Source organism: Octodon degus, unplaced genomic scaffold (genome assembly GCF_000260255.1).
Source record: "Octodon degus isolate 3935 unplaced genomic scaffold, OctDeg1.0 scaffold00036, whole genome shotgun sequence".
Lineage (NCBI taxonomy): Eukaryota > Metazoa > Chordata > Mammalia > Rodentia > Octodontidae > Octodon > Octodon degus.
In genome coordinates this window covers 14,006,347-14,030,906 of record NW_004524612.1, presented here as the reverse complement: position 1 = coordinate 14,030,906, position 24,560 = coordinate 14,006,347, and the positions used below count along the sequence as shown (strand labels likewise).

The following is a 24,560-nucleotide window of genomic DNA, read 5'->3' as shown; positions in this document are numbered from 1 at the left end:
TAGACTCATAATGATCCTTTTGTTTTCATCCTCCCCAGCACTGGGATTACAGGCATGTGCCACCACGCCTGGTCTCAGTGGCCTGCTCAGTGTGTTAGGGGCTGGGGCCAGCACAGTGCCAGGGATCGAACCAGGACCCTGCACTTGCCTAAGCAGGTACTTAGTTTGCTGAGCTATCTCACTGGCCCTGAGTCCTCTGTTCTAAGCCTCCTGTGGGTCCAGGAATCTCCCCTGCTGAGGCTGTGTCTGCCAGGGGACAGGACACAGCTGGCACTGATATTCCCTCGTGTGCCTCTCTTTCTCTCCCTGCAGATACCCCATGCCTCAGGGGCTCCATGTGGCCCCTAGCAGGGGTACCCTGCAATTGAAGAGGGGGTAGGGTATGAGGAAGGTCCAGAGAACCTAGTATCTGTCCTTCTGCACACAGCCCTAAGATTCCTGCATGCACCAACCACCTCCCAGCTTCTCGTGGAAAGAAAACATCACAGGGACAAGGACTCAGAGCTTACCTGTCTGGAGCACTGACCTCACCAAATTGGCAAAGTTGTACAACTTGACTTCACAGCCCTGGCCACCAGAGATGTATTCTCATTCTGGAGTAAGTTACTTAAGGGTCAGAGGTAATATCCATTGAGACTTCCATGGATACAAGCAGTACAGTGAAACAGTGAGCCCACAGCGATCCTTGTCACACTTAAATCAAGAGTAGTGTGCAAGGCTCTGGGAGCAACTCATAGAGCAGTTAGGATAGCTGCTGCTCTTAGGCTCTAGTTGGGGAAACAACACAAACATTCACAAAGTCTTAGCTTTTGCTTTCTGTGCTTATAATATCTGTTATTTTCTCCCCTGGTACCTGCTTTGTCCTTTCAGGCTGGTTCCTTTGAGCGAACAACGGCAGGAGAACAGGAAATGTCAGAAACAGAGGATTTGTTGAGTCCAGAGCTAGCCCCAGGTAACACCCTCATGAATGGAGAAAGTGGGAAGTGATGCCTGCTGTCTGGGCAGAGCAAGAACCCGAGATGAAGTCTAACCATGCCATCTTTCCTTGATCTTAAGCCAGCCATTGCTTTCTCTAACAGTGAATGAGTATCAGTTACTTCAACAATGACTAAAGCAGCCTATTCATAATGAGATGAATTGTTTAACTAGAAATTAAGGTTGTGGGGTTTCCTGCCATTTTTATTTATTTATTTATTTTGGCGGAACCGAGGATTGAATTCAGGCCCTTGCGCTTGCCATGGAAGCGCTTATTCTGCTGAGCCATCTCCCTGGCCCCTATCCTGTCATTTTTAGAAAGGGAGATTTATTTTGCATTGCCTCTCTAGGGCGAGAAACTAAACCAGATCCAAAATGTATAATAGATATTGTGAAACAGAAAGTGTTCAAAAGGAAGGGGAATTAGGAAAGGGGGAGAAGAAAAAGAAGGACGGGAAAATAAAAAAAAAAAGAAAAGAATGATAAAATGGAAACAAAGCTTTGTAAATAAGGGGGAAGAGGGACTGAAGGGAAGGGAATGGGGGAAAAGGAATCGAGATATAGCACATACAGGTACAAATTCTCTATGATGAATATGATCATTGTGTATATTTAAATTATCTGTTGAACTTAATTTTTAAAAAAGATTCTACAAGATCAGTTTAGACTCTGTACATGTAGCCTTTTTTTTTTTTTTACAGTGGAAAGGTAAGGCCCTTGTGGAATAGGGTGGCTTAATTGCTGTATGAAGTGCGTATCCCGTTGGAGTTGATACTGGTGACCTCCTCTCTCAGACAGCCAGTGACAGCCTTTTCTATGGAGGTGGCAAGGAAGTAACCCCCATGCACACAGAATGAGGATTATCACAGCCTTTGTGTTTTTGAAATTGAGGAGAAAAAGCTTCCTCATTCCCACAGGAAGACTTCCTTCAGGAGAGAGGAAAGCAGTGTTTCTGGGTCAGGGGTTAATGGCTCAGCCCCCGAAGAGTGGCTGTGGATGCAAATGGAAAGAACCACAAGTTTGGGGTCTACTTGGCTGAGTTAGTACCTAGGGATCATTTTGCAATGATGACTCTGGTAATGGTCTGAATTAACGAAGAATCTGCGTCCCAGACCAGGGTCCTGGAGATCAGTTTTCAAAATTGACACGTTGTGGCAGCAAAAAGGAACAGCAGCCATAGTTTCTACTTGGTCCTGTCTCCATGTAGGGTGCTGGAAAGGGCAGGTGGGTACCGAGCAATTACAGGGAAATAAGAGCTTCGAGTCATGTTCAGGTCAGTACATTCCAGCTGTCATTTCATTGAAAAGACCTATCAAGCATGATGTAAGTCAAAGATAGAATACTTTCTCCTTTCCAGATGTTTTTTTCATTTTGGAAATTGAAGAGATCTAAACCTTGCAGTTTTATCTGACACCATAGCCATTGCTTCAGTGGAGAAATAAGCTTCAATCTCTTTATCAGATGGATTGCTGGCCTATAAAGTTGAAATGTGGGCCCTGCATAGACAGGCTTGTCCCACATTTAATACTTGTAGCTAGGAAAAGATGTAAATGTTTTCTACACAGAAGAGCTCCTGGATTACAAAGTGGCCATCTTTTACATTCTTTCCACAGACAGGTTCTGGAGATATCCTGGCATTCAGAGATGCCTTTTGGAACAGACTGGTGGGTTCAGCCCAAAGCTGGGGCTGGAGTAGCATGCTTTCTTCCTTCCTGCTTCTCCTCTCCAGCCCCAGCCCTGAGCCAACAACCACTTGGTATTTAATTCTGGTGCAGTCGTGAGACTGAGCCAGGGTGGGTTGTTCCAGTGAAGTTCAGACGTGAAATGGGAATGTCTGAGACGGAAGAGTCAAAAATACAGACTCTGCCAGCTGTCACAGGATGAGCATGTGGTGGCAGAGGTTCTGACTTTGGCAAATACATGGCTCTGCACTGGGTTCTGTATCAAGTGTGAGCTGGTTCTAGGTTGCAGCAAAATCAGGGCTGGAAGGTGAAAGGCTGGTCAGAGGGGGAGCTGCTGAGCTGTGTGGGAAGCCAGCCTGCATTTGGAGCAAGTGGCAACGGCTGAGCCCCCTGGTGAGGCCGCTGTCCTGTGTCCCTGGTGGAGTTCTTCAGAGAAGATGACACGCTCAGGTTACACGCACTGTCAGAGCCTCATACCCAGTTTGTATGAGCCTAGGGTGTCCTCTCTTTTGGGGAAGAGCTCTTCCCATTCACCTCTAGCCCTAGAAGAACAGGGTTAGGATACTTTCCAAAGTCTCCACCCCAAGGGCCTGGATCTTGCCCCTTATCAGGTGAACACCAACAAGTGGTGTTTTCTAACAACCATCTGAAACACAGTGCTTTGGTTACTCCCTTTTCTTAGGATTATGGACCCTTCCAGCCTTTCACTGCAGGGTCAAAGGAAGCTACTTGAGTGAATGGGTCTGTGCAGAACCCACAAGGACATGCTGCTTGTGGTTTCCATTTCTGCTGAGTAAGGAAGCAGATGCTGATGACTAGGTGAAGAAAGGGAAAACTTCCCCAATTGAATCTCTGGACAGCATCCATCATATAGGGATCTCCCAAGACCCTTCTAATGCCTATATTTTTATTAGCTCTTAGTTTATAGATGAAGAAACTGAGTCTCAGGAGAAGGGGCTATTCATCCTGCTTTCACAGTCTGCCTTCTTTTGTATTTTTTCAATTTGTTTTTGCAATATTGGGAATTGAAATTCCACAGGGCCATTCTACCACTGAACTATGCCCCCAGCCCTTTCTTATTTTGAGAAAGGATCTCACTAAGTTGCTCAGATTAGCCTTGAACTTGAGATCTTCTTGTCCCACACTCCCTAGTAGTTGGGTTTATAGGCATGCCTGGCTTTATTTCTGCTTCTTGTCAATCCTTTCTTCATTTGAAAAGGGCTGTCTTACCCCCATACTCAGCCCTATTTGGGGATTTTTCTCGTCACAGTTGGTTGATTTTCTAAAACTTGGTATTTGGTGAGGAATGTCCAGCTGCATTGGCTTCTGAGGACTTCCGAGTAGAAACTTCTCATCCAGGGAGATGTGTTGCATTTCACATTTTAGAGCCAAATACAGAACGTCCTGTGACTCTGAAAAGTAGGGACCTAACCTGGATGACCCCACAATGTTCTTTTCCTTTGGGTAGGTGGAGCCCAGACCTCTAATTTTTTATGATTTCTGTTCGTCTGTAGTTGAAGATGATGATCTTTTTAAAGAACCAATGAAGAAAAGACGGCGATCCGATCGAGAGCAGCGCTTTCAAGCCTTTCCCTCGGTGGAACAGTGTGCTCTCAAGGAATGTGAGTGTCCTGCGATCTTGACAGCTTGTTTTAACCAGTTCTATCTTTTCCAAATGTGTTAAAATGCCCCAAGGGGGAGAAAGTTAAATTCCAAAGCTGGATGAAGCATCTTTAAATGAACCAATTCTTCGGCAGGGCTCAAAGTCTCTGCAGAGATGTGGAATTTGACAACCCGCTTGCAGGTTGCTCTCTTTATCAAAACAACCGCTTCCTGATTAGAACAGAGATGCAAAAATGGTTGGTTTGATGCATTAGTGGGTGTTTATGTGGTGGCCTTGCATTGTGTGTGTTAACTTCCGACCATGGGAAGGAGAGAAGAATCCAAAAAGGGCTAAAGCACAGCACAAAGCATTTGATGACTGCGGTTATGAGAGCTACACAGCAGGCTGGCTCCTTGCAGGGGTCAGAACCAGCACTGCTGTCTCTTGAGCTTTTTATGTCATTTCTCCTTTCCCCTCTCTGTGATACACTGCAGACTCCTCCTGTAGAGACTAGTAGTTGATCTTTTCTGGGTACACCACAGGTAATCCATTTCTATTGATTCCAGATGAAAAATTGGAGTCACGGACCAGGAGAGTTTTAAGCAACACTTACCAAAAACTAATTCACTCTGTCTTCCTGGATGACAGCATTCCTAATGGAGTCAAGTATCTCATGTGAGTCTGAAACCCAGACTGGAAAGGAGGTTTTGTTTAGAAACCAGGCAAGAAAACTGAAAATGTCTGTAGCTGTGGACCATTATAACTGAGAGTTGCGATCCTTTGTGCTGTCACTGTTACGAGTGATCTGCCATGTCCAGCTTCTTTTCATCCTGTCCACAGCCCCATAGCTAGGAACTATTATGGTCACTTCACTTTACAGGAATTGAAGCTTGGAGAGGCTGAGACATTGAGCAGAGAGTCACACTGTTGATAAGGTGGAAGGGCCCCAGATCTGACCTTGGCCATGTGACCTCAGAGCCTGTTGTCCCCAACACTGCACCCAGCTGACTTGAGAACTCGAGTGATCCTGAGATTACAATTTCTTCTGCCCAGTAAGACACTGGGCTGCTCCTAATGCTACTTCACCTCTGCAGAAATTTTACTAGAGACAAGAATTTGCAAGTCTCACAGAACACAAACAAGGATGCAGTGCGTCTGTACGCATGTACACAGTACAATGCTGAAGTAAAATATCTTCATCAAGTATTTTTGTATAGTCTCATTTGTTTCTCCAGCCAACTCTGTGTAGGAAACAGGGATTAATGTTCCCCTTTCTCCAAGGAGAGGAGACTCCAAAGGATGTAGTGGCTTAGAACTCAGTTCCTTCAAATTCTGTTCTGATGTTCTTCCCAGTTTACTTTGATTATCATAACAATGTGCATTCTTCTGCTAGATGGTTAAGACCAAGTTAAAGCAAGACCTATACAAGTAAAACTGTGGCTTTATAGAAAGTAATTTTGCCATATTAATATGCTGAGCTGTATAAGGTTGAGCTGTAAAAGGCTCAAGTCAACAACTTCAGACATTTGCTAATTCTGCTGACAACCCACTACTATTACGGATATTGGACTATGTTGGGCTGTTTTGCTGAATTCAAGTACCTACGATAGTTGAACTGGCATCAAGTATGAAAAGGTCCTTTAAAGAGTTCTCCAAATACAGTTTCTCTAACAACAATGGAGCACCCCTCTCTGACAAAACAAAACAAAACAAAAAAGGGGGACATAAATGAAGGACCATCTTGTAGTGAAAAAAATATATATGTATGTATATACAAAATAGGATAGATATACAGCTACCTTCTATTAGTTCAATGAGAAGAAAGGTCTGTATTAATAGTGTCTAGACAAGATATCGTGTCTGCATCTTGTCCTCTGAATAACTACTACAAAGACAACAATATGCAATGTATTAATTATTGTAACTGTCCTAGTAAGCTATTTTGAAACTGTTTCATTGCTATTTTTTCTCATTAAGATGAATAAAAAATAAAAAAATGTGCCTTTAAAAATGCATACAGAAACAGACTTCTTGCCATGATTGAAAAGCCATCATTGGAGCCAATCTACATTGGATTATTTGGAAGCACTGGGGCTGGAAAAAGTTCCCTGATCAACGCTATCATCCAGCAAGCCATGTTTCTCCCAGTGTCTGGCAACAGCACATGTACTTCCTGTGTTGTGCAAGTGAGCTCAGGCTGCTGTGAGCAGTATGAGGCCAAAATCCACCTGCTGTCTGACCAGGCAAGTGTTTCTTCTCCTCTCCTCCCTACCTCCATCTTTCCCCTCCTCCCTTGCTCTTTCTTTTCCTTTTCCTTTCTTCTTTTCCTACTTCCTCTCTCTTTCTTTGTTCCCTTTTTACTCTCTTCTAGAGACCGACACTATATTCCTCGTAAATCTGGCTCTTGTCTTTGTTGAATGAAAAGGAGCATCCAGAATAAGCAAATTCAGCATTGTGGTGGCTTTCCACCCAGTTCCAGTCACAGCTCTCTGGGGGCCAGTGATAGCCTCATGGGGTTCTTGTCTCATCATCAACAAAACAAGGGGTTGGAGGAGCTGATCATAGGTTTCCTGATATGAACCTCCCACCCCAGGCAGTGTAGGCCACCCTTCCTTTTATTGATGTTTTCTCCATCCGGGTCATGAGGGGCATAGTCTTGCTCTTTCTTGGCAGGAGTGGAAGGAGGAACTGAAGAACTTGACTAAACTCCTGCATAGGACAGAGGAGGCTGGTGGAGAGGATATGGAAGCAGATGTGTGGGACAGGGATGAGGCAATGGAGGAGGCCATCTGGAAGCTGCAAGTGGTCTATGGAACTGGAGCGGAAAGGAAGAGCTATGAGGACTTGGTAAGAGCAAAGCCCAAGGGGAAGCTTCCCACCTCAAGAGTCATCACCCTCAAGGCGGAAGAGGTACAGTCAAGATTTTATTTTCTTCGTTTTATCATGATTTGCAAATAGAATTGTTGAATCTATTTAGGGGAATGACCCAAGGTACAATATTTTTATTAGAAACAAATTGGTGCCCAAATGAGAATTATCTATGATGCATGTTATCTTTTAGTATTTGTGGCTATAAAATTGGATTTTTCAGAGTCTAGGCTACATAGTGAGCTCAAAACCAGCCTGAACTACATAGTGAGACCCTATGCAAACAAACACTGTACATTTTAAAACCTACTTTTTTGTTTCTGAAAATTCATCTTTAAAAAGTTGTCTTTCTATTCATAACCTGGCAGTTTTTATATAAAATAAGACCACACTTGTCTTAAAATGTAATGTTCAATTGGATTAACAAAGCAAGTCCTTCATGAACATTTAGTACTACTTATATAGTTAAATTTCCTTAGATAGTTTATGTTAGAGACTTGAATGTATTTGATTCCTTCAGTATTTTAAATGCTCAAAAAGCACCTCAAAAACCAAATGAATGAAACCTTTTCAAAGCACTCATCTGTCTCTTGAATGTCTAGGAAATAAAATAAATACAGTAGATTTTTTTTTTCAATTTTGAGGCCTGAATCTAGGACCTTTGCTCTGAGCTATATCCCCACCCCTTGTTTTATTTTTTGATACAGGTTCTTGCCAAGTTACTAAATTGCCCAGGATGGACTTGAACTCTTGATCCTTGTGTGTCAGCATCCCAACATGCTGGGATTAGAGGTTACATGTGTATACCATGTATATACCATAATTGGCTTGTAGTGGCCATTTCTTACATTTACATTGATATTACTATTAAAATGATTTTTTTACTTCCAAAAACATAGGTATAGCACTGGGTACTTCATTCAACTTAGAGTTTGATAGTCTGTTTATTTCATTGCCATCTCTTGGAAGTATCTTTCCCAGTGCTAAAACTTATCTACTAAAACAAAGGCATCAGAGTTACCACTTAAAAATGTACATTTACCATTTTTAAATTTGAGCTGTTGGAGTCTAGACCAAGCTGACCCCATTTGAATTCTTCTTCCATGGTGGTCTGCTCACAACCACAGTGCACTGGGCTAATCTGTCTTCTTGTAGAAAGGAGCTTGAAAGCCTCTATGCCTTTCCTGCACACCCCATGCATCATATCTGCTCTATTTTTAATTATCTTAAAGAACCTATACTATCTCTTTCTTCACGCTTGCCCTTTTAGTAGAATTGATGAACTCCGTTACTCCATATGCAGAGTGCACCAAACCCACCCGCACAGTCTACACTTTCTTTAAAACATACTCTTTCTTTCAGGATCATTTTATATATTTATTAACAATAACAGCGTAAGTCCCAAATCTTCTGTCTCCTGAAATTTCCCCAGTTGTAATTCACTGGCATAGCTGCTTACATGAATGTGTCATTGTCCCTTTTTAATAAGGAACAGGAAGCTGAGCACAATTCTCTAACCTATGCACTGTTGTTTAAATGTCCTGAAAAAGCCAAGAATCATATTTTTTTTGTTCTAGGAAGATAAGTTATAAAAATACTTTAATTTTTTTTAAACTTTTCAAAGATCAATTTTCCAATTAATTTTCACTTCAGAAGATGAAGTGACCATATGACTGTTGATATTTTTATAGTCATGGTTGGATTTCTGATGTGAAATATAAAAGTGTTCCTTACATTCAGTTTAGAATCCAGCATTGGGAAGGTACATTTATTACCCTGCGCTGCTGTGACTTCCCTGAAGTCCCTTCCAGCTCACTTGGGTCTCTTCATCTCTAAATTAAGGATCTTGAGCTTCCAGATCTGCAGCTCCTTCCAGGCTCTCAAAGTCCCAGCCCTGGCACAGCAGATCCCAGGCCTCCTGACCTCCTTGTCAGGCATTTGTGACCATCGTTCAGCGCAGTTTCCATCACCCGCATCCCAGCCTGCCCAGGACAAGTGAGATGGGATTGTGGCTGATAGGCATGATGTTGTCTCTCCTCCTCAGGCGGGAGAGCTGTCTGTCAAACTGGACCCCTACATCCGCACTCAGAGGAGAGATGGGGATGAAGAGTCAGGTGACATGCGGATCTGGCCCTTGATCAAACATGTAGAAGTGACTCTTCCAAGATCTGCGCTGATTCCAGAAGGGGTCGTGCTGGTGGACATTCCGGGCACCGGTGACTTCAACAGCAAGAGAGATGAGATGTGGAAAAAGGTGATTCTCTTTCGCAGGGCTTTGTTCCTTCTCCACATGACTCTTGTAACAATTCTTTCTTTTTTTTTTATGTGTGTAGTACAGGGTCTATAGGGTCTTACTACACAGATTGGACTTGTAGTGATCCTCCTGTTTTCAGCCTCACAAGCGCTAGGGTTACAGGTGTGTGCCACCACACCCAATCTCATTCACCATCTTAGTGTGTCCCAGAGTGTGGGGCTGGCATGGCATACTGGGGATCGAACCCCCAGCCCCTGAACTCTGCCTAAGCAGGCACTTTTGTCCACTGAGCTATCCGGCTGGCCCTCTTGTACCCTTTCTAAGCAACAAAGGATGTCCTGCTTTCAGCCTAAGGGATTTCATGGGTTCCTTGAATTGTGTTCTTCTGCTTTCCATGTTTTAGAATCACAGTGTAGATCTGGTGGCTGGAAGAAGGGTAGGTAATGTAACAAAGGCCAACAAAGGAGAGGCCTATGAGAAAGTAGAGCTTACTAGGCAAGCACAGAGTGGTTTGGCTGTGAACACTTGTGGTGTGAGACAACACTTGTGCTGGTGACTCTAAGCCAAAAGGGGTTTATGGAAGGATACCAGAAGGCCTCATGAGACATGGCCAGATCTCCTCAAGATCAGAGAGCTGCCTCCTCCGCCTTCTCTGCAGGTCTTTTGTGACTGTGCTTGGCTCTCCACAAAGCCTGCCTCTCCTCTTAGCTTTCTTAGCCATATGGATCCATGTGGCCAAAAATGACCATCTTAGCCCAGTCTCTAAATGATCTTGCCGTTCATAGGCCTACCACTGTTTAGTTCTGTGTCTTGTAGCGCGAAGTCCTGAAAAGAAATTTGATAGATCCATACCCAACTTAATAGATTAATCCTCCTCGGGTTAGGCATCAGTCTACCCCAGTCAGCTATGGCCAGGGGTGGTGGCCTGGATGATGGTCCATCCCATCAACCAGAGGCTTGGCTGTGAATTCACTTCCCAGCAACAGAATGACCAGGCACCTCCTGGATGCAAAGCTGAAGAGGCTGCCCCCAATGTGTGAACCAGGAGTGAAGCATCTGGAGCATTTAATCTGTACTTTATACTTAGATGGTGAGGTATTTCTAAGAATGTATCTCTTTGTTCATTTATCAAACACAATATCCTGTGTGCCAAGAATGTGGAGATCATAGCTAATAATAACAGCAGACATTTGCTGAACTGTGCTAGGTACCATTATAAGAGAAGTAAATTACACTTTATAACACTGAGATCATAGCCCTGCCAAGATGCCTCTATTCTTAATGGCCACTGTTACCTTACATGATAAAACTCAATGCAAAGTGGCTGAGAACGTGCTGATCGTGGCCTCTTATTACGAATATGCACAATCATATCTCTTGGTATCACGGAGAGATGTGCTGCAGGACCCTCCTGGATACCAGAATTCTCAGATGCTCAAGTCCCTTATATCAAATGGTGTAGACTTGCATTTAACCCACACAAGTCCTCCTGCATACTTGACATCATCTCTAGATGACTAATAAAACCTATGTGCTATTGCTTCTCAGCCTTTTGGCTAAGATCAAGTGTAAAACCTATGTGATGTGTACAGTTGTACTGTATAGTGGAGGAAATGAGGACAAGAAAAGGACATAGTGTGGAAAAGGCTTTAAGAGTATTTCCCATCCATTCCAGCATCTTTGTCTTGGTCAGCTGACTCAGGTCTGGCCATGGGAGCCTCCTTTTCCGCTGGTCCCAGCTCTGGGAGTGGAACCACCCACCTTGGCTCGTTCAGGCAGAGGCAGCCTGGGGAGGCAGCCAGGCCTGTTCTTTGGATGAAGCATGGTTACAGACAGTTCAGATATGCTGGGCAGCTCATCAAAGCCAGCAGATCTGGCTGGAAACATACCCTGAGGAGGGTGGCTGGCGCAAGGGATGGTGCTTGGCCTCTGCTCCTGCATTCCTGTGGTTTTGTGACAGCCTCTCACAGTCATTGAAGACTGTCCTGCTTCCAGGGAGAGCCAAGCACAGTGACACATCTTGCTGGCTGCCAACTCTGTATCCCTAAAAATGATAACAGGTCAGACATCCTTGGTCAGCCAGTTGGAAGTCGTGTGACTTTTGCTGTGTTCTCTAGCCCCTCTGAGGCCCCTTGTCAGGTTCTTTCATCAGCGTACTCAAGACACAGACTGGGGCTTGTATCCCATGATCCCAGCACTACACCTGAGACGCTCCAGCAGGTTGAGTTTGTCAGTCTCAGAGACCACCGAAACCAGGGCAATGGCTGTGCAGAAGCCACGCTGGTGCCAGGTGCCATCCCACCCACTCTGCTCCAGTCAGTCTTGCTGTTTTGTGACTTCCACCAGCCTTAACTGTATGAAATCCTTGTATTCAGGAACTTTGTGTGGGGCCTGAAATTGAACCACTGCAACCTTAATGATTGCAGCCCTTTTCCCAGTTAGTATGTGCTTTGTTATGAACCTATAGTTTACTAAGACCCTGGGGAACATGGGTTGAGAGGCCCTGCCCCAGAAGAGCTCCCAGCTGGTGCCCCTCGACTCTCCTCACCTGCTTGGACAGTTGCTGCCCCTATGGACACTATTTCTCTGAGGTGGTGCCCTATTTCTCTGAGTTACTTATAATTTGAAAAAGAAAAGGACAAAGTTTTTCCCATTTTTTTGTCTACTCACAAACTGAGAAGAGTCAGGCTCGCTAATTGGGTGACACTAAGTAGTCTTTTTGCCTCTCAGGGCCTGTTTTCTTCTCTGTGGCTCAGAGGGTTTGTCCAGTTCATGAAACAAATGGTTTTAAAACCTTGATCCATGGGGTCAAAGAACTTGTGGACAGAGGGCATTGAGCGCATGGTAGCTCCAGATCCTCCATTCCAAATTCCACTAGAGCAGCTGTATTTTTTTTTTTTTTTTTTTTTTTTTGGGAAGGGTCTACAGGGTGTTCAGGGTCTCACTACTAGATCAGACTCATAGTGATCTGCCTGTTTACAGCCTCCCCAAATCTGGCATTACAGGTGTGTGCCACCATGCACAGTCTCAATTGCTGTCTCAGCTTGCCCCAGGGGCAGGACTGGCATGGCAGGCCCAGGGATCAAACCCCGGGCCCCTACATCTGCTTGCAGGCACTTGAATCTGTTGAGCTATTTGTCCGGCCCTGCATTTTTTTTTTTTAATGTATTCCTTAATGGTCTACAGGGTCTCACTACATAGGTCAGATTCCTAGTGATCTTCCTGTTTACAGCCTCCCACGAGCTAGAATTATAGGTGTGTGCCACCACGCCCAGTCTTAATTGCTGTCTCAGCACACCCTGTGGGCGGGGCTGGCAGGGCAGGCCCAGGGATTGAACCCCTGGCCCCTGCACCTGCTTGCAGGTGCTTTAATCCACTGAGCTATTTGACCAACCCTAGAGCAGCTATATTTTAAAAATCAAGTTTATATGTGGCAGGTTTTCCCTCAGCTGGGTGCTTACCAAGGGAAAGGATGCTGGGACTGTCTTGTCTTAAGGAAGGTGATCAAGGGGACATTGTAGGGATGGGGAGTGGTAGATAGAGCCACAGCTGGGAAGTTAGAAGACCTGCTCCTGTTTCAAAAGCTGCCACTCCCAAACTGTATGGTCATAGGCAAAATGAGTTTGAAACTCACTACTTTATGTTAAGGTCTCTCAATCTCATGACATTTGGGGCCAGATAATTCTCTGTTATGCATGGCTGTTCTGGGCATATAGGACCGCGAGCCTTCATTCACTAGTACCCCCAAAATGCACAATAGAAACATCTCCAGCTAGCGCCAGACATCCCCTGGGGCACACAACCTCCATTAGTTAAAGCTGCTGGTAGGAAGCACAATAATGATTATTAAGTCACACATTAGTGACCCCTGGGTGTGCAAAGTACAAATAAACTCCATCTCTCAGGTGGACATAAGATAAGCAAAATGACACTGAGAAATAAGAAATAAGAATAAGCAACACAGGGAAACATGGTTATTCAATACACAAAAGTTGCATATCTAATAAAGCAACATTTGTGCTAGTAGTGATTTCATGTCTATTGGCCTCTGCAGCTGAATCATAGGGTTGTGGCTCCCTGCTGCCACATGGTGGCTGTGTGCTCAACATAACAGGAAAACATCAAAAGGATGCCAAAAGCTGACGGTTTTGGGTAGATGACAACCAAAACCAGTTCTGCAGGAGCAACTTATTTTCTCTAGAGGGCAACTGAGGTGAGCAAGCAAGTGACAGATCAGGATGACAGATTTTGAGAATGCCATCAGTCCGTTGCTCCAAAGACAGCTGCAAAGGTGTGGTGTGGGCCAAGCACTGTGCTTGAGGTGCTGAATTTCAAGATGAGAGGTGCAAGACAGCCCTTTCCCTTCAGGGAAAGAGAGCTAGCCCTACATGGTGGCTCTGAGAGGTCCTGTGGTAGATCAGTCAGGTGATACAGACTCAGAGGAGAGGCAGACAACCCCAGAACTGGGTTGCATCCCCGTTCTGACACCTACCCCACATGTTCTACAGACCATTGGTAAGTGCTCAGTGATCTGGGTGATCAGCGACATAGAGAGAGTTTCTGGGGGAAGAGCCCATGAAGACCTCCTGAACGAGAGCATCAAGGCCTGCCAGCGTGGCTTCTGCACAGACATTGCCCTGGTGGTCACCAAGACTGACAAACTCAACCTGCTGGAGTATCTCAGGTATGGTGCTGGGCTCATGGGCCGTGGGTCCCAGCCGGTGACTTTGCCCTCTGTGTCTGCTACACTAATGAAAGACCTTGACATCACTTTAGTCTTCAGGAAGTGATTACTGGGGGTGAAAGAGAAGCCTGGGTGACTTCCTGGGAGACTAGGATGCTTGGGTGGGTGGTCTGCAGAATCTGAGCCACCTGGTTCCCTTTCAGGTAGCTGCTAAGTGCCAGGCCAGCTGTCCTTGACACAGCTCTGGGGAGGGGGTCATGCACATGTTGACACACAGATGGTGCAGTGTGGCCCTCCTACCTCACAGATATGAATGACAGTATAGATACTCCAGCACTAACGGCCACATTCCGTAAAGCTATCTGATCCAGACCAACTTTGAAGTATAAAATTCTACTTCTGGTCTGTCTACTGCTGAGATTTTTTGTTCATTTGAAAAAGATCATCCAAGTTTTAGAATGTTGGCATGAGGTAAAATATTCTTTTAGAGTAACAGTCTAACAACTAATAATGAAAAGTAAGCATTGTAGAGCTCAGTGGATGTATGTTAGCAGATGTTGGTTTCCATGTAGATCTTGCCTACCACAAGTAACCCCAAGTAATGAGAAAACTTAACTGAGCTTCCATGTTGGTACACCTTTGAGAGTGTAAGGGGGCCAACAGAGGAGCAGCGGGTATGAGTTGGGCTGTGTAGGGCACACAGGGCCTGTGAATGTGAGCTACAATGTAGTTGACACTTCCTACTCTCACAAGAACTTTTGAGCCAGTCTTGTCCACCATTTCCCCCTACCCCAGGGAAACTCTGGTCTGACTGTGGTGTATAACAGAATTCACATGCTCTCATGATATGGGTTTGAGTCTCAGTTTCTCTTTTTCTACTGCAGTTGCTCTCCACCCCACTCTACCATGCGATACTATCTCAAACTAAACTTTTCTGCTGCCAACACGGACACTAAACACAATGAAATCTGATCTGATAAGTGTTCATTAAATTGTGGTAGAAGCAGCGGATTGTCTAGTCTCTGAATGCCTGGTCTAAAAGAGGGTCAAACGGTATAGGCGATGGATAAGTCAAGTTCTGTGGGACCCCAGGGTGAGGGTGCCTTCCAAACAGGACAGGAAGGGAGTCACAGGAAGTTTCAGAATGCATAATCTGGCTCACTGATAAGAAAGAAGGCATTTTTTTCCCCAAGTGGATCCTGGAGATGGGTCAGAAAAGGGGGTATTGGATCAAAGAGAGCTCATATAAAGACAGAGATGTTTTTAAGAAAAGTTAGAAGACTGCTGGGACATATAGTGAAAATTCAGTAATTGTGACATTTTTTAAATCTCATTTCAGGGAAAGAAAAGTGGGAACTGTAAGTATGGACCAGTTATTTTTTAACAATACTTTTTATGATCAATACTGCATAATACTGTATGTACATATTTGATAGTTTGGGTGTCTTGCCATTTCATTGCTATTAATAACCTTATTTTTTTTGCATGCTTTTTATTTTCTTTCACAATGTAGCGAGTTATTCAGAATCAGCAAGAGGCAGTTTTGGAAAGGAACAAAACAATAAAGCTACAAAAGAGTAGAATTCTCAAGGAAAAGCTTGAGGTAAGTTTCTAAATTTTCCTGTCGCTTTTTTTTTTTTCTTCTCAACTCCTGGCATTTGAGAAACAGATGTGTATTTAGCCTTGTGTATTAGTAAAGGCAGAAAGCTTAGGAGCGTCTCGTTTGGACTTAGCCAGGACAAACAACTGCATATTACCTCTGTGACCCTAAGCAAGTTCCATTACCTCTCCACTCCACTTCTGTAAAATGATGAGATAATAATCTCTGCCTGTATGATTATGATTGCTGGAAGGACTGGATGATGATATGGCGTCCTGAGAATGACATGTAGTCAAATCAGAGGTCTCTCTGTACAGCTCGAGGTGTGTTTTCCTGCAGAACCATGGAGGTAGGAGCACAGGAAAAATGGCTGAATTATACAGGCATAGGGGAAGGCCACATTGAGGAATGGTTCAGGGAAAATTTCCAGCCTCCTGAATAGAAATGTAAAGAACTAGTAGTCTTTAGTTAGGTAAAGAAGCAGGAGAAGGGGAACTTGCAGCAGAAGCAAGAACATGATGAAGTAGGTTGTTGATTTACTTTCCCATCCCTGGGACAAAATACCCAACACCCACAATTGAAAGGAGAAGAGGTTTATTTGACTCACTGTCTTCACTGACTAAACTGGATTTAGTCCATGGTTGGCAGACCCCAGGACAGAAATGCCATGGTAGAAAAGCCCAGTGGAGGACAGCTGTTCATCCCATACCACCCAGGGATGGGAGATGACAGAGAGAGGGAGAGGGAACTGGGCCAAGAATGTAGCCTTCCAGGTCACACCCCCAGTGACACACCTCCAACCAGATCCCCACCTCCCTAGAATACATTCACCTACTGAACTTATCAATGGGTGACTCCCCTAATGAGTATAGTGCCCCCACAGTCAATCCCCTTCTACACACATAAAACTTTTGGAGGACATGTTTGGCATAAACCATGTCTGCCATGTCTGGTGAACTTAGTGTGAGTAGTTTTGAATGAATAGTTCAGCAAAATGTGTACGGATAGGGCGCAGTAGGCACTGTGGCCTCTGCTGAATTTTCCAAGGTTGAGTAATCATTCTGTGGGAATCTTAATGTTCCCTTAAGTTATTTTTACTATTTTGTCACTAAAATAGGGCAAACGTAAAACTTCTTGTAATAGTCTCATGTAGCTATACAGTAGAAGCCAACTTTAAGATGAAGTACAAAGAGAGCAACAGAAGTGATGTATCAGAGTTAGTATTATGTGACAGATAACCTAGTTTTGCCAAAACTAAATCTTCACTCCTGGATTCAATAATAAGAACAATTGGCCTATGCCTTGTTCTGTATTCAATGGCTTTTTGTACTTTGACTTCAATGATATTGATGCAGAGAATGTCTTTGTATTATGTACATGGAATTGAACATGTTGAAGCTCTTTTTCTAATTCAGCATGACCAAGCCTCATATTTAAGCCAAATCTACTGAGTAATTGAATGCCAGTTTTCAAGAGGTGATAACTCAATAGAACTGCTCTTAATCTTTTGGTCTTGGTGATATTAAAGAAATACACATTTTGTGAAGACCTAATCAGATTATTTCTGGAACAGAAAACAAAATACTTTAAAGCACAATTCATAACTAGGTTTACTCCTAATAAATGTGGCAGATTGGTTTGCATGAGAGTGTCTGGGCAAACCTTAAGAATGTCAGCTGGAAGAGGTCACTGAAGTTCCTAGTTGGGTGCAAGTTCTTTTGAGGTCTACAGATCCATCCCTCCTTACATTGTTTGAATGACTGTGAAAACGTCACTTGTAGTACATGCCTTCATGTGGAGCAAGTTTAATATTAATAATAAAATATGAGAAGGTTGTTGTGAGGTAGTCATTTAGATGGTTATTGGCTGGCATATTTTAAAATTATAAAATGAAAATTATGAAAGCAAAGGAGGAAGAGGCTGATGGGTAGCCCAGTGGAAGAGTCCTTGAGTAGCATGTGTGAGATCCTCGATTCAACTTCCAATATGGAACAAACAGAAAAACAACACTATCTCTAGGGCAAAAAGAGCCTCCAGAGGACATGGCACAGAGCACTAAGAAGGCACTGGGAGGAGATAAATGAAGTCAGTGAAGGTGAGAGAGAAGAGCGAAGAAAGAAGAGTGCTCAATCTTTTTAAAGTTACCAAGGAACATAAGGACTAAAAACTGCTCACTGGTTTCAGTGAGGAGACCCTGCACAGGATCCTTCAGGGGAAGGACCAGATTTGAGCCTGGTTGCAGTGGGTCCAGCCATCTCCTCATTCAAGAGACTGTCTTGTCAAGAGAAGAAGAGAAGGAAGGATCAGCCTTCTCATTGCGTAGACACAATGCCCAACACTCACAACTTAAGGGAATAGAGCTTTAAGTTGCTTGCGGTTTCAGTCCGTAGTCAGCTGGTTGCAGGCAGGGATGTTGTGGTGGAAGTGTTTAGTAGAGCAGAGCTGCTTAATTCATGGCACCAAGAAGTGCAACAGGAAACAGTGCCAGAGCAAGGGGCCGAAGGACCAGATGGACACCCCAGCGCCCATCTAGCAGTGTGCCCCACCAACCCCTGGGTGGATCCCACAGCACACAAGTTGAAACTCCACCTTAGCTCTCTCACACACACACGCGCGCGTGCGCACACACACACACATTATTCTAGGAACATTTCCTTGCCTGCTGTTCTGAGCAGCCCTTGCACCCAGTGCTACAGGGAAGGAGTTGAAAAGGAGCTTTAATGAGGTGTCTGTTCTTCTCATTATTCCTCCAAGGCTTTAGGGATTCACCACGCCTTAGTCCATTTGGGCTGATAGAACAAAAGCACCCCAGAGGAGGCAGTTTGTAAGCCACAGACACTTCTCAGGGCTCTGCAGGCTGAAGCCGGAGATCAAGGGGCTGGCACATTTGGTGTCTGGCAAGTGCCTGCTTCCTGACTCACAGAGTGATGGTCATCATCTCACTGTGTCCTCACATGGTAGAAAGGGTGGGGACTCTTTTTAAGGGCACTAATTCCCACTGGGAAAGGCTCCACCCTTATGACCTAATCACTTCACAAGGCCCCACCTGCTAAAACCATCACTGTGGGGGTTAGGATTTCAATATACAAATTTTAGGAAGGCACAAATGTGCAATTCATAGCATTCTGAATGATTTGTTTCATTTTTGTCAAGAAAGCTTATTTTCCTGAAACAATTTGAACGGGGACATTATTTTACTAGGGAAAAACAAGATTTTTTTAAAAATGAAGAATGTAGGACTTAACATTGTCTTTTTGGCAGATAAAGCTAACAGAAACCTTCCCCTTTCTCCCAAAGCTCTGGAATTCTCTTAATTTGTAGGCTAGAACTTTCCTTAGCTTTGACATCTGGAATTTTTAAAGATACCAAGGGAAATCATAAAGACAGCTTTCGTACCGTGCGCTGGTGGCCCCACAGCACATGCCCTGCCCCTGCTGGCTGGGACTGGCTCTGGAAGCATCTGCGTTCACCGCAGACTCCCGCCGCCGGCTCACGCTCAGAACAGCCTCTGGGACAGAGGTCTGGGGAGGCAAAGGACGGCGGTTGCTGGCTGCTTGGAGCAGCTCACTGCGGGGAAAGCCGTGGAGTGGGATGCCTGAGCATGTCAGTGTCCCACGTACTTGCCCAGTGACACCCACTGGAGACGCAAACTGGCCGTTCCGTGGCTTGTTTGACTATGAAAATTACTGATGGCTGTGCATAAGTGAGGTGTTGTATGATTGAAATCATTTGTATTTAAGCTATCAAAGATAATCAGGAGTCATTACACTCAATTTATAAGTCTTATTTACAACCCTAGAAACTTTTGTACTAAAATTTTTACTTTGATTAATGTTCCTTTAGTATACAGAGTAGATAAGTTTGATTTCTTTTTAAGATTGTGCCATTTTTAAGCCAAATTATATTTCCTGTAGACATTTTAAACTATACTTATGAACTTTGACCCTATAAGTACCTGTAAAAATAAATGTAGCATACACAGATTGTTATGCTTGCAAATCATTTTTGAAGCTCAATATAAAATAATTTATATAATGGGTTTGGTTCATTTCACTGTCACCTTTATAATTATTTTTGTACCTTTAAGACTGTAGAGTATCCTCCCCTTCCCCTGGAAAGCAAATGTTTTATATTTTTGAAAGGTTTAAGATATCTTCAATTTTAAGGTATACTACTATTTTATATTTTCTAAAAAAGAAAAAAAACCCTGCAAATTAATAAGACTATGACATAATGTTTTCTTATGAGAGTTTTTATTTTATATTATCAAAAGAGCTGTATTAGGTTATGGGTGTTATAAATCACATATACTCTTGTGCATTAAAATGCTGAAAATATAATAAAATATATTGGTAAGGTATTTCTGCAACTGTTTTTTCTATTCAGGGTCCAACTTAACTAGATCATATTTTTTTAATTTATATTTTTAGTGGCACCAGGGGTTGAACTCAGGCCCTTATGCTTGCCAGGCAAGCACTTATTCCGCTGAGCTCTTTCCCTAGCCCTAGATCATATTTTTGTTGTTGTTTTTGTTTTGTGATGCTGGAGATTGAACCTAGGGGCGTGGCTGGGATCTGTATGCCCAGCTCTTGTTTAGTTTTGAGGCAGGGTCTTGCTAATTCTCTAAATTGTTCAAGTTGGGTTCCAATTCACGAACCTCTTCTTTAAGCCTCCCGCAATGCTGGCTTTACAGGTGTCGGCCACCCCGCCTGGCTTCAATCGTGCATAAGGGAACACTCAGTTCTTTTCTCTTAGCATCATTCTCTACACTTTCAGGAATACTGGGGATACTGCACTTCTTCCAAGAGTGCTGTGCTGTTCTCTCTGTGAGTTTCTTCCAAGTCATTACCTGCATTGCGCTAGTTTTGATCTCGGGATCTGTCTGGCAAGATATAAGATAGGCAGTCACTTTGTACCCATTTTAGTGTCCAAACCTCACCCAGTTTCATTTACGTGTGAGGGCTTCTCTTTCCCAGTCCTAGGAGGCCCTTAGTGTTGCTTTTTGCGAGAAAGCCTGCAACTATTGTCCATCCCTTGAACCATGACCATGTTTTTAATTAATATCAAATGTACACCTCAGTATTCTCTTTTCAAGCCTTTTGTGTGAACAGAAGTTTTTCTTTTTCAATGCCAAAACATGCTATATTCTTCTTAAATGGAATTAAATGGATCAGTGCCAGCAATGCACATAGCCCCTTGGGGGAGGGGCAATGTGGACATCTGTGACAAGGTCACGCAGGTACTGTGCTCAGCGTGCTGTAAGAGAGGCCCCCATGCCTTGCAGGTTAGAACAGCAGAAGTTTCTCTGGTTTGGAAAGCAAAAATGCTCCAAGTCGAGGGGCTAGCAAGGCTGCGCTCCCCCTGACAGTGCTGGGGAAGGGTCTGCCCCAGGGCTCTCTGGCTTCTGGTGACACCATGACTGCAGTTGTCACATGGCATTCTTTCTTTGTGTGTCTCTGGATGCAAATGTCCACTTGTTATAAGGACACCAGTCATGCTGGATTTGGGGCTCACCCTATTCTGGTATGACCTCATCTTAACTGCATGTGCCATAACCCAATTTCTATGTAAGGTCACATTCTTAGATACTAGGAATTAGGACTTTATCAATGGGGGACCCAATTCAATCCCTAACCTGGGGATTTCTGGTCTACTACCCAGGAATCTCTGTTCCAACTTTAACTGCATGCACGCAAACTTGAAGGTGATCTGGCTTCGGAGCTGTCACAGAGGACATGACTGGGGGGAGGCTACTCGTTTGCTTTTTTATATCAGAAGGAGACTGACAGCTCTACTTCTGTCTCCCCCAATTTCTCTCATCTTTTCCTTTCAGTAAGAATAATAAAAGCTTTTGGAACAATATTTATGTATGAGTCTAGCATGACTTCTCAGTGATATTCTTCTAATCATAGAAAAATGTGTTCTCACCTAATTCTGAATTTCTTGACATTTAATTATATCCTTAAACACTACTCTGCATTAAAATGTATATGATAACTCATTAGCCATTGGGAAAGAAACTTTCACTTTTTAAAGACCTCTCCAATGTTGTTGTATAGGTAGTTTTAAAAAGCCAAATATGGCTGGGTGTGGTGGTGATACCTGTAATCTTAGGATTGTTGCAAGTTAGAGACCAGCCTGGGCTACAAAGTGAGCTCAAGGCCAGCCTGAATGGCTTATCAAGACCCTGTTTCAAAAAAGACAAACAACCCCCCCCCACAAATCTGTATCTAACAAATAATAAAAACCCTCTGATATATAATGTACCATGCGCTGATTCCTGTGGTGAAAACTCTCCCACTTTTGCCTAGTTCAAGCTGCAGTGATGTTACTCAAGTCGGTTTGTGAAGCCATGAGACAGACAGCATCCGGCGGCAGGCTATCTTCAGAGTTCTTCTGCTTTTTGCTAACAGTGTGCCGCTGCCTATTTGATCCTCGTTCAGTCCTGGGGCTTGAACCCAGGGGCCCGCACACATGCTCAGCATGTGCTCTTCCACTGATCTACACTCCAGCCCTGTGTTCACCATGCTTCTCTGTCCCATAAAAGGATCCTTTCTAGTACTTTCTTACTTTGAGCATTGATATATACTTCTGAACTATTTTCTCTGTACATTTCCTTCTAGAATTGGTATTTGTAATTTCCAAGAGACTAGTGCTTGTGAGACAGTTCTCTCACAACTGACCTTACTAGCTGGGCATGGTGGCACATGCCCATGATCTCAGCACTCAGAGGCCAAGTCAGGAAAGTCAGTTGGGAGTTGAGGCCAGCCTGAACTACCTAGCAAGACACTGTCTCAAAGAAAACCAAACCAAATCAAAATTAAACAAAACAAAATAAAACTGAGTTTACTGAGAATAAGAGAGATGGCAGCACTACAAATTTAGAATTATGCTCCTTCTGGGGTGCCTGGAGAGCTGGGAGTAGATGGGCTGGAATTTGCTGAGGTTCTCACAAGGCATGTGTGGTGTTTGCTTTTCCTGGCTGACCTGTTCTCTTCTCAATGTATCCCTCTTCAGAGAAAACTACCGGCTGACTCCAAGGTGCTGAAAGCCTCGGACTTGGTGTACACGGTCAGCGCCCATGAGTATTGGCAGCAGGCTCTCCTTACTGAGGAGGAAACTGGTAATTTGTGTTTCTTACCTTAGTCACTAGCATTGCCAGCTCTGAGCTTGGAAGTCTCAGTAGCCTGTCACAGAACTTTTTGCTCCAGTTTGCCACAGTGTCTATACCTATTAGCAAACGTATATATAAGGTGTGGTAAAAAAAATGTGGTGAATGTCGCTGCTCATAAAAACATGACAGTGTGTCCTCATCCACCCCATTCACCGCATGGGGTACTGTGTGACGACTTCTGGCCTTTCTCTGATGTCAAAATGACCATGAAAGGGAGACATTTTCAATCAGTTCAGGTCGTCAAGGTAACCACAACAGCACAAATTAAGATATTCCTGAAAGAGGACTTTCCAGAACTGCTTCAGAAAGTATCAAGAATGGTGGGATAAGTGTATTAGAAGTGAGAGGGCGTTTGGGAGAAATTTTATGGCAATGTGTCTTTTACTGTAATGATTTTTAAAATTTAGAATACCATATTTTCAATCATATATATATAATACATAATAGATTACATAATATTATATTACATGTTTTGTATTATATCTATAATAATATCTATCTATCTATCTATCTATCTATCCATCTATCTATCTATTTTTTCTCCCCACAGTACTGGGGAGTCTGAGGTCACAGTTCACTTTATTCATCTTTTCTCTAAATCTTACCATGGGTTAGCAATGGTCAAGGGATCAGGTTGTAATGTCCTTGGTATGTAGCCTGAGATTCCTCATCCACTCAGATGTGGATATTTGATGTAGTTTCTGAGTGTCTTATATGCCTTGTCTTTGAGGTAGAAAAGTAGAAGACGTGGCTCCTTTCCTTATAGAACTGAGAGCCTAGATAAGGAGCTAATGCCAACCTGTGTGCAAGACTTAAAGGAAAAGCCAGGCATTGCAAATGGTGCTGGCTCTGAGTACTCTCAGGAGGTCTTGAGGTCTGTATCCTCGTGCTTTTTGACAACTGAGTGAGCAGGTGGGATCCAAGCTGTACTCTGATCTGAGCCTGAGGTGGCTGACAATGCCTGCATGGTTTACTGGATGTGTAGATGTATAGTGAACAGAACTTAAGAAGCAGAAGGTGTGGCATGTTCCCAAAATTGGGGAACCTTCTGGAACAAGATGTCAAAGGCAAAATTAGTGTCGTATGTGCAGGAATAAAAATTTAAAAACCTGCCATGCACAGGAAAAATGGGACAAGCACAGGTGACATCTATCATCAACCCAAAGGTCAGCACAAAGGCAAGTTCTGGTCTATGCTGATGGTAGGGGCTACTTGTCGTAATAGGAACATCTATTCCTATTGAGAGAGTAGAAGTAAAAGCCTGTGCTTCAACTCTGCACTGTGGACCAGTCCAAGGGAAAGTGTCCATTTAAAAAAAAGTGTACTTTTCTATGAATTTTGTTTTGGACAGCTAAATAAAATTACTATCCAGCTGATCTGCTGTTCATTGTTGTTGATCCGAGACATGAAGAAAGTGTCCTTCGGAAAGTTGGTTTAGTGGGCGGTAAGCCCACACGGGCCTTCAGCTATAGTTCATCCAGACCACAGACCTGGTCTTTCAACTTTAGGAATTCTATTAGTTACAAACTTCTGGCTTCTAAAATTGCTTTCCTTGCCTATGAATTCCAGAAATCCCAAAGCTAAGAGAGTACATCAGGAAAAGGCTCTTGGACAAGAGGAGGAGGATGGTGACCAAGTATGTTACAGAAGCCTTTGGCCTCTTGCTCCTCACGGACAGCTTCAACTCCACGGAGAACCTGCCGGTAATGAAGACACTGGG

General features: G+C 43.7%; 1 protein-coding gene across 2 annotated transcripts in view; it reads left to right on the top strand.

Annotated features, from left to right (window-relative positions):
• The window catches only part of Nuggc (nuclear GTPase, germinal center associated), a 53,316-nt gene that overhangs the window by 12,847 nt on the left and 15,909 nt on the right, over positions 1 to 24,560 (top strand). For both annotated transcript variants that reach the window (XM_023714694.1, XM_004630749.2), the window contains 12 exons: positions 428 to 598; positions 871 to 952; positions 4,172 to 4,279; positions 4,827 to 4,935; positions 6,281 to 6,503; positions 6,934 to 7,170; positions 9,173 to 9,382; positions 13,891 to 14,066; positions 15,406 to 15,424; positions 15,580 to 15,669; positions 22,684 to 22,789; positions 24,410 to 24,543. In XM_023714694.1, coding sequence (XP_023570462.1) covers positions 443 to 598; positions 871 to 952; positions 4,172 to 4,279; positions 4,827 to 4,935; positions 6,281 to 6,503; positions 6,934 to 7,170; positions 9,173 to 9,382; positions 13,891 to 14,066; positions 15,406 to 15,424; positions 15,580 to 15,669; positions 22,684 to 22,789; positions 24,410 to 24,543 — 1,650 coding nt within the window. In that variant the 5' untranslated portion in view covers positions 428 to 442. The remainder of the gene's footprint in view (positions 1 to 427; positions 599 to 870; positions 953 to 4,171; positions 4,280 to 4,826; positions 4,936 to 6,280; positions 6,504 to 6,933; positions 7,171 to 9,172; positions 9,383 to 13,890; positions 14,067 to 15,405; positions 15,425 to 15,579; positions 15,670 to 22,683; positions 22,790 to 24,409; positions 24,544 to 24,560) is intronic.